The following is a 10,654-nucleotide window of genomic DNA, read 5'->3' on the forward strand; positions in this document are numbered from 1 at the left end:
GTCAACCAAAAGAATATCAAAAGAGCTGGGAATAAAATACCTAGTATGTTGCAGAGCAGGTACTAAACAACACCAAGCAGAACACACTCAGAAATGTTGCTAATGTCCTCACACTTAGTGTGCATGCTTCATTTTACAGGGAAAAAAAAATAGTCCAGAAGAACGAGGCCATTATCACAGAAGCTTTTGACTGGGTACAAAACACCAAACCCCAAGTGGTGTAAGCAACATGTTTCTGTAAAGCTTGGGCACCATCTACCCTCTTGCATCCTCTTCCAGAACATGTTGGAGACAGAAGTATTGACAGGCTGGCCTGCAGTGCTGGAGCACAGAGTCATATATACAGCCACATGCTTTCCACCTGGCAAGCTGACAATCATCCTAGCTACTATCAGCAAAAGTATTCATTAGGTTGTCCCTCTATCTTTGGTATCGCTTCCGAGTCCACGCTGGAGCGGGCAGACAGCAGCCTGTTTGACTCATCAGGGGTATGTCTAGTCAAGTATTCCCCTTCCACGCCTTTTGCCTTGGCCCCAGGAGACAGGCTTTCAAAGGTGACATAGGATTCCTGAATTTCCTTGGGTTTTCGCACGAAGCACTTCTTGCAGCGCCTCTTCAGCGCTCCGCAGCAGACCACCAGCGTCAGGGGAACGGCGATGACACAGGCCACGCTGATGACAACCACGTTGATGAGCTTCTGGGTCCCTCCTGCACTGGCAACTTCATCCGTGGAAAATATGATGCACTGCTCCTTCCTGGGGATCAGTCCTTTCACACAGACACACACGATGTATTTGGTCTTTGGCAGCAGCCCATAGACGGTGACCTTGGTCTTCCCCGGCTCCACGTTGATCCGCCGCATGTCCCTCTCTCCAAAGATGGCATAGAGGACACTGAACACCGTCGTGTTCTTTGCCAGAGGTGCTTTCCAGGCCAGGGTGATGCTCTGGTCGGTGTCTCCTATTACCCTGACACTCCTCACCATTCGTTCTGGCTCCTGCTGACCAGTGGGTGGGCTCACCAGCAGGTTTCTGGGGTTGCCGTCTTGTTCCACATCCGAGAGGAGGCCCTCTCCGGTGCCCACTCCAGCCCCCAGGGTAGGCACAGTGGAGGTGGTGATAACGTACCTTGCTACTAGTTTGTCATTGTAGGCAGCTGCTTCCATCCCACTCGCCTTCCCATTCCATGTGCCTTTGCCATTAGAGTTAGGGTCATCCGTGCTTTCGGAGTCTGTGATGATGAGAGAGATGAACGCCTCTGTTGCTCCCAGAAAATTCTTCGCTTTACAGATGTACTCTCCAGAGTCAAGGTAAGAGACTACAGGCAGGCCCAGAATAGACCAGCTCATCCCATCACTGGAAATCTCTTGGTGAACTGCAAGGTAGGAAAAATATTAAATAAATAGTCAATAATAAATAGAATTAATAACATGCTTGTAAAATATTGAAATTCCATCAACCAAATATCTGCTCAATACAGTAGAATCATCATTTCTGTTTGCCACCAAGAATGTTACAAAATCAAAGTAAACCTAAGAACAGGGCAGTAACACTAAAATTAGGTTATGTTGGGATTGAAGCTGCTTCAAAATGAATATATGTGTAACATTTGACGGTATTTCCTCCAAACTGATGTACAATTTGAAAACATAACAGAAAAGGTTCTTCCACTTACAAAAAAAAAAAGTTTAAAAATTCTTATGTAGGTACAATACTTAAAAGAGTGGAAGGAGTAGGCAGTAACATGATCTATTTAAACACTAGATGCAGTCCTCTGAGGCACAGAAAATACAAACAGCAGAGATTTTATTCTAATAACTGCATATGGACTAGTCCAGAGTGTATGAAAAAATAATTGAAAAATAATAACCCTTTTACTGCTAAATTATTGCAGGCTTTTATACAGGCCTGATCACTTACCACTGAATTACATGTACACAACTGAGTGTTGATTTTCTGGCTTGCTTTACCTGGAGGCTAAAACAAGCTTTTGTTGCCTTTTTCTATTTGTGCAGGAAAATAAAAAAGTTAGGATTCTGTAGAAGGGTAAAGAACCTTCTTCATTATTTAAACAGCCTCCTTAGGATGAGCACATGCTACCTCTACCCTTTCCCACTGCAAGGTGAACCAGGGAGACGTCTGAAAGGCAAAAGTAAGACAGAATGCAAACTTCTCCCAAGCCCTCATGGGGTCAGGATCCAGCTTTGGCTGGATCCAGCGCCCCTTCCATTGGCAGTGGAGTACAAGGTAGCAAAAGTTACTTTTTCAGTTTAATTATTTACTAAATGGGCAGATCAGAAAACATGCAGACAGCCTACCTACGGCACTTCCCTGTACATACAGACTGTGGGCTGTTTCTCTCTCCTTTCTGTTCAGAACACTAACATTTCAAACAGTCATGTTACAGCATTGGCACTGAAGCTGCCGTTGTTGAGAAATAATGTATCTTTTCAGCCAACTGTTTACTGAAAGGTGCTAAGGTCTGATTTAATGGGGCACAAAATACATCGTTCTCAGTTGTAGCTCAAAGTAAACTCAACATAGGCTTTCAGGAAACCATTCTGTTTGTTGTTGTTTTTGGTTTTTTTTGGTGTTCTCTTTCAAGTGTAGGAGGGATGTTCACGGCAGGATGGGTAGACATTATCATTATGAGGAGCAGGTCTGCTATATCCTGCACACCATGCACAACAGAGCAATGACTTGTGCAGACCTCAAAAAATTATATTTATTACAAGTAGTTCTACTGCTGTGAAATAAAAATGCTCTCTTCCCTGTTCTGTGCACCAAGGAGCCCTGTAACTCTTGGAAGATCAGACCCCATACTTAGCAATTTATCTGCTGAGTTTAGATCTACTGTGGAAGTCAGGGCCAGGCCTGGAATACAGTATTATTCAGGGAAGGTTGCAGGGATGAAGGTTCAGGTCCTAGGACGAAAAGCTAAGGACAATTGTATTCAATACAGCAAAAGTATCTTCCCTAAATTCCCCACACATTAAAGAACGAACATTGGAATTTTAGCTCCAAACATTCTTGTGAATGCAAATGAAAACATGATCAGTGACAAAACCAGTGGCTGTTTGAAGACTTGCCCCACAAGAGGGGTGGGCACAGAACAGGTACTCAGACCAGGTGGTCAGTGTTTCTCCCACAAAGCTTTTTCCCAAGACACCTTGTCAACCTATCAGAAATTAATGATTTCTTGCAGACATTGCCACTGCAGAATTAGATCCTTCAGCAGTTTAGTGGCTTTTTTGTTTTTTTAATATATTTGCAGCCTTTTCTTTCTCTCTACAGCAGATCTAAATCCCAGTTGAGTCCACATCAGACATCTTTGCTAACAGACATGTTTGCTAACTGATTAACAGTAGCTATTCATTATCTCAAAGATGCACAGAATAATTCAGTAGGAAGCCTTGTCAGTGACTGAATAACTCAGTAACTGAGAACAGCCTCTTGCTACAGTTGGACACATTTCATTTCTTCATCTCCAACAGATTTGCAGAAAACTCCTTGTCTCACCACCACAATTGCTATGAAATAAAACAAAACCAAATTTTTACACGTTATAGTATATATTTATCTGATCATATTTTCATCAACATGTAAGTAATTTTATAATCAATGGAAAATCACATTGTAGTAGTGGATTACACACAGTACTATTGTGAATTACAGTGAATCTTAATCTTGCACCACTTGAACCTAGGAAGGTTCTGTTGTCATAGAAGCTTCCATTTGCTGAACAGTCTGTAGAAAATAAAGGTACAGGTCTCTATCACTCATTCCCTGTGTGAGAAAAGGTTAAACCAAGCCCACCTGTGCCGTTCAGTTGAGCACCGTCAGCTCTCCTCCAGCTGAGCTCAGGGATGGGCACCCCTGTTGTCCCACATCGCAGCAGCACAGTGCTGCCCAGGATGGTCTTCACTTTGGCTACAGACGTGTGTACAACGGGGCTTTGACACTTCCTGAGCTCCACCTGGCTGAAGAACACTCCTGCAAGGCTCCTGGGCGTGAAGCATTTCAGCCTGGGCTCAATGAACGCTATGTTAGGAGACTGGAAATTCAGGAAATGGACCATTTCATACAGACTGCAGTCACACACCCAAGGATTGTCTTGCAAGCCTGTCAAAAGAAATCAGAGCACTAAGTCATTCCAACAGCATCTGTTGTTTCTGCCACTTTCATTTCTGTTTTTCAGCAAGACAAACTGTGATAAGCTCCCAAACTGCTCTGCAAGAACTGCCTGTGCTTATGCAGGGGTATGTGGGGTGTGGGGGAGTGATGTCCTGACAGCCCCCTGAGCCTGATGGATCCCATGGTTGCCTGTTAGTAGAATGGAATAAACATGGCTTGCTAAAGTGTCTCAAAATCTGGATCTGAATTATTCATATTATGAAAACATTGCAATTTATGCACCTAAAGAAGCAAAACAAGAAGTTATTATAAACACAGTTGGTTCCAGGATGAAAAAAACAAGTAAGCATGGGAGAAGGGATGTGAATTTTTTTGGTATGAGGAGACTATGAAGCCTCTTCCTGAGATAGGTCAAGAAATTCTTCTCACTGGACACTATTAAAATATTATCCATATTGTCATGCCTACTTTCATGCCTACAATAGGTGTAGGTGATCCTACTTGACTGTAATAGTTCTCTTCCAGCCCAGTTATTCTAAGTCATCTTCATTATTTTAGTAATCAGCTAAAATGACCTGTTTTTCCTGAAATACTAATTTACACGGGATAAAACAAAAGAACTGTTTTAAGGATCAAATTGAAGAATATTCCTGCTATGGTATATAAAAGAATATAAATAGGCAATAACTATATTAGGAATATACACACAGAAAGGGGTCTATTGAAGAGCACACTCCTGTTTCAGAGTCCCAGAATGTTTCTCCTTTTTTTTTCATTCTGCTATCCCCGTTCACACCTATTGAACTCAAATTCTGAAAAAAATGAGACATTGCTCTATGAAAAATAGACCTGTGAAGACAGTACTGAAAAAGCAAATTTGGAACTAGAGCAATGCATATCCATGAACAGAAGTTGCTGCATTCTTATTAAATCTGTGTCATCCTGCTTACAAATATCCCCATCCAGCTGTTCTGTGGTCAGTTTGTGGTCTCTAATGGTTCTAGCTAGCAGAATTAGCACTAGGGACATTACCATCTAACCCAGGCACACATTTGAAGCCTAAACCAGGAGCATGGCTCCCAGGCCTCCTGCCTGCCACAGGAGTCAGCTCTGCTTCCTCTAAGGGGGCTCCACCTCCTCTTTTCCACAGGCAGCCCAAGGACATGCCCTGGGGCTGGCACCTGCCTCAACGTAAAGAGTACTAACATTTCCTCCACTCCTGGTGGGAGGAAATGACAGCTGCCCACCCTACAGTGCCCACCCTCTCTGGGCCCTGGAGCCCTGCAGCACGAGTCATGCAAGCACAGGCTTTCCAGCCACAACCTGATTTTGACACATGCACAGACGGTGCACCACAAGGCTCCACGAACATCAAGGGGGTGTTTGAATTTGCTACAGTCAACAGAGACACAATGCTGATCAAAGGCCCCCAAGGTCTCAGACAAAGTGTTTTAAAGATGCTGCTGGAAAATTTCTTCTGAGATAATTCCATATCATCCTCCCTGAGCTCGGAAGAGGATGTGAAAGTGATGGGTCTTGGCAGGAGGTCAATTCTTATAAATCAATGCATGAAAATGAAGAGGACTAAATAAAGAAAGAAAGTACAGCTTGATTCTGTTGGTTTATGGTATTTTTGCTAGCATACTTCTTTGCAGCTTATTTCTGACCTCATGCACTAGATACCAATGTATCCCAGATTACCTGGCAGGTGCACCAGCTCCAGCTGATGCTGCAGCACCCCCAAAGCCCCAAAGTGAGCTCTTTGCATCCCTGCACAGCACACTTCCATGGGCTCAGGTGGGCAATCCTCATGTGGAACAGCTTGCACCCTTGGCACAGACTTTTAGCCAGCAACTTACCACAGGAGCTACATCTTGAAGTAGTCTACAAACAAGGGCTCTGAAGAGAAGTCCCAGTGATGCACTGCAGACAAAGGATGGATTTGGCTGACTCTTTATTATTCATGACTTTTTATGCCTCCATGAGAAGCAGTCATGAGCAGAGTGAAACAGAAACAAGCAGCTGTGTTCTCCCATTCTGCTCCTGTGAGGGACATGCATTTTATCTACCCGGTCCCTCTGAGTATCAGTAGGACAGGATCTAGAAGCTGGAATGTCTATACATTACTGCATTAATTTTAGCATTATAGGCATTTGCCTACATGAATATTTTAGGATCCTGGCACACTCAACCTTTGCACAGCTGGATATGTAAACACTCAGGTTGGCCAGAGCATCAAGGCACGATCTGTTCTTCTCAATAAAACACTTTACTACTCTATATTGAATGGAATAACATTTTTACATGTAACTTGATGCTAAAAAAATTTAAAAAGTATGATCTAGGCAGTGTCTTGCCATGAGTGAAATGGGCAATCCCAAACTGCCAGCTTTGGTTTAAAGAACTTGTTACTGCATCTGGCAAAACAGCACAATGAAACACCTGCTCCTCTCCTGATGCTAATGAAACCTTAAAAAACATCTGTAAAGGACACTAAAAGCTTTGTAGGTGGCATTTTGTATCTTTTTTTTAAGTCTTGTATCTCTTTCCACTGCAATCCTTTTTAAAAAACTTTACTCTCCTAAATTTATCCAGGGAACAAAGAGCAGCAGGTACTTGCCAGAGCAAGAGGAAACTTGCAATGTCTCTGATGAGATTATCAGCAAGTGCCTGAACTCACATCCACGCTGTAGAGGCAGTACACACAGATGCACACAGCCCCCAGACCAAACACACTCAGTGGAGCTGGATCAGCTCAAGGCAAGTGAAAACAGCAGATGGCAACAACTCTGAAACATCATCAACCTACCGTGGATTTGAATCAGCACTCAAATGTTAAAAGACTAAGTAGTAATCCCCTGAACTAATAAATGTGCTGAAATCTCACTTGGGGATACTGCAACTGAGAGTCAGCTGACACAAAAATAGACAATTGCCCCAAAGCCATACTTCTGAGGAGCCCAGCATTGACAAAGATACAAAGATTCAAGCCAATAATCAAATGTATGGTGTAATACACTGGGTTTGATGAGCCTGAGGTGAATTTGTTAACATGTAAATGAATTTACGCACTTGATATGGGGTATTAAATTGAATATATACAATGGCAATGTACTTGCTACGGTAACCACAGTGGGTGAAAATGCTGCAATAAGATGAGAAACTCTTGCCATTCGTGCCCCCTGCAAAATGACAGGCACTTCTCTTACCTAGGATGATCTTGGAGTTATCATTGGGGAAGTAAGGAACAGCCTGGAGGTTTGCCCAGGTGGCAATAAGAGCCTGAGGAAGAGTCATCAGCTTATTGCTAGACAGATCCAGGTATGTGATATTCTTGACATAACGAGCAGCATCTGGAGGGACTGAGGTAAGTTCGTTGTTGTGCAAATCCAGAAGCCTTAGCTGTGGCATGCCAGCCAGGGCTTCCCAGGGGAAAGCTATTAAATTGTTCCCATCCAGCCTTAGCTCCTGTAGACGATGAAGACCCTTGAAGGTGATTCCACTGAGGCTGGCCAAGGAATTATAGGGCATCCAGAGGTACTCCAGGTTGTGAAGTAGGTGGAAAGCCTCTCCTGGCACCCTGCGAATGGCTGTCTTTTCTATCCGAAGCTTGATTGTATCTACGGGGATGTTCACAGGAGGGAGGGTCATCTCTGGGTCATTACACAGCACTGTCCTGGTGGGGAAAGACAAGCAAAGGTGTGGCTTTCTTTTATTTTGAAAAGGTTTTGAAACTTTCTTTCAATGCAAGATTTTGGTCTGCTTTTGTTTTTCCACAAGATTTCTTCTTGTCATTTCTTACCGATCTCTACATCATCACCATAAGGACATCAACATTCATATGCACCTTCTCACTGCAGAGATTGCAGCACTGTGCTACTTCTGGGGTGATGTGAGTCTAAATCTGGCCCATATAGTGTTCCTGCTGGTTTTTGCTTTCAGGTTTTTTTAGAGTACTTCTGAGAGACAGTAGTGACAACATTGATGCACAACAGAGGATTCTAGTGCAAGTTAAAACAAAATGATCCAAAAATTGAACAATAAAAGCCATATAAAAAGAAGCCTTACTGACGTGTCGGAGGATAAGAAGTTATATAGGTTAAATATGACACAGGACCTTTGATTTGAAAAATGAAGATAAGAAAGTCAGCTAACAGCTCACTGGAAATGCACTAGAGCAAGCTCTGCTTTACTGTGAAGTAACCTGGAAGGTGTGTAGAGGTGGTAGCAGTCACTGCACCACAGGCATGTATAGTTATGAAAGTGAAAGCACAGAAAATTAACTCTTTGGAAAATGCTACACTGAAAGCAAGGCAGATTTATGTGTTTTAATCATTCTTCCCATTCCTAGTCTCTGGCAGTCAAAGCATGAAAAGTCTGCTGCATTTTTGCAGCCTTCATACAAAAAAATTGTGACTTGGGATTGTAGATAGCCATGAGAAATGAAGGGAGACAAAAAAGGTCTCTCAGACCAAACTGCATTTTAGTTTGCCTATCAGCAGGTAGAGGAAGGCAAATTCTTAACAAAATACAAAGCCACCTGCAAAAGATAACAAGTAAAATAGTCATGTTCCACTCCACATGCTAAACAAGATACTGCAAGAAATGTAATGTGATCAGTCAAGTAACATTTTCTTATCACACTGCCTCTATAAACAGAATATTGCAAAGCTGCCAAAACCAGATTGGTTTTGGCTGAAAGCAATTATTCCTCTAGTATCAACAAAAACATAGAACAACACTGAACTGCTCATGCAAACCTCCCAGAGTTAAATGCTATTTGAGCCTACAGTTAAATTGTTAATTTATAATCAAAACACAGTACATTACTCTCATTGTGGCATTAAATCCTGCCCACCCTCAGCTGAAAACTGAGATTTTGAGGAAGAGAAAAATCTATCAAATAAGAAAAATCCAAAAATCCTCTTTCAATAAAACATTTTTTTGTGTGTAGTCATGACATAAAATGTTTGCTAACAGAAACACCATGGCAGTAAAGCAGGGTGCTTCTCATAGTGTCCTTAAACTATGTCAGTGAGCACTAAACATCTAATCTATGGGATAATCTCCTTCTGCTAGTGAGAAATATGATTCATAACGCAGGAAAAAAAGGTGACATTATGCTCCTTAAGGGACTAATGGATATTTGCATTACTATGTATCTTACTAAAATGCACAACAGCTTTTTCCAGTCACTGCAAGGAAATTCCCCTGGGAACTGTGACATTTATGAAGCAATAATTGGCTGTCATGCTATTGCTCTCCCTTCTAACAATTGCAGACTACTTGTGTCTCTACCATGCTTCTTACTGGCAAAGTTTATGGTACTAAATCTATAGCACTAAAAAAGAGATAAGAAAGTAGATCTATTTCATGAGGATCCAAAATATTTAATGTCAATACTGTGTTCTTGTCTAGAAAAAATTTATTCCAAAGGATTTTGCAAATAATGTATCTCTGTCACAAAACCTCCTCTACTGTGACCTGCACCTTACAAAAATGTAGCCTCTATTCCATTGTCAGACAATTACTTTGTGATTACACTTCCGAAGGGTTATAAAAAACAGTCCTCCAGAGAAATGTACATAGTATGACATTGCATTCAAAAATGGAGGTCCTTCTGGTCTTGTCTTCTTTTTTAATTGAAAGCTTCCAGTCTGAGAATTAACTTCTTTTATTTTTATGACTATTGTCTATTTTTTTTGTTCATTCTCATCTACAGTCTATTGCTTTGCCTAAAATCTCCAGCTGAAGGATTTTTTTAAGTGAATCGAATTGCCGCTTTTGTTACCACAACATTAATCAAATCTAATCACACTTTAGCAACAAATCAGCAGAGCAGAATAAGACTTCTTAAAACTAGAATTTTCAGCACAAAGGTAAAAAAAGCCAAAATGTTTAAATTTCATTCCCTTTTTGCCATTGCACCAGCAGTAATTATGTCACTTCTCACAGAGATGCCGAAACGCTTTCTCTGAAATCAGCTTACTGCGTTTTCAGAAGCTAATCCTCTGCAAATATAGCTAGAGCACACGGCGACTGGAAAAAATAATGGACACAAAGTCTGGACACAATATTTTCTCTCCCAAGCCTCCTTACAAAGGAGAGGAAACGAAACCCCTGGCACCCCGAGAACGAGCGGTAGCCCCCGAGGAGAGTCCCGGCATACCTGGCTTTGGTCCCTTCACTGAGGCTGTGGAAGGCGCAGCTGCACTGGGATGGGCACGAGCCGCTTGCCCCTGGTAGCCCCCCGAGCGTGAGGCAACACAGCAGACTCACCACGATCCACATGGCTACCTGAGCATGGAAGGACACCTGGGCTCTACACAACGTGGAGGGCTTCGCCTATTGTTTTATCCATTGACTGGTCACATCTTGTTAACTCCCTTTTGTTTTCAGCCACACTGTGATCTTCCAGCCCTCGCTGAGTCCATCAGATAAAAAAGGATAGGCAGGGATTAAGGATGGGGACTTGAGTTATTTTCATGAAGGTGCTTATTGCTTCCTGGAACAGTACTAAC

General features: G+C 42.3%; 1 protein-coding gene across 1 annotated transcript; it reads right to left on the reverse strand.

The window, feature by feature from the left end:
- Window positions 1-334: 334 nt before the first annotated feature.
- Window positions 335-10,424, reverse strand: LRIT1 (leucine rich repeat, Ig-like and transmembrane domains 1). The gene is made up of 4 exons (XM_008929503.3): window positions 10,303-10,424; window positions 7,343-7,809; window positions 3,816-4,121; window positions 335-1,374 (listed from the first exon to the last, which is right to left on the reverse strand). Exons 1-4 carry the CDS (start codon window positions 10,422-10,424, stop codon window positions 392-394), a joined length of 1,878 nt encoding a protein of 625 aa, XP_008927751.3. The 3' UTR covers window positions 335-391.
- Between the last annotated feature and the right edge of the window lie 230 nt (window positions 10,425-10,654).

Source organism: Manacus vitellinus, unplaced genomic scaffold, assembly GCF_001715985.3.
Source record: "Manacus vitellinus isolate BGI_N305 unplaced genomic scaffold, ASM171598v3 scaffold_54_pilon, whole genome shotgun sequence".
Taxonomy (NCBI): domain Eukaryota; kingdom Metazoa; phylum Chordata; class Aves; order Passeriformes; family Pipridae; genus Manacus; species Manacus vitellinus.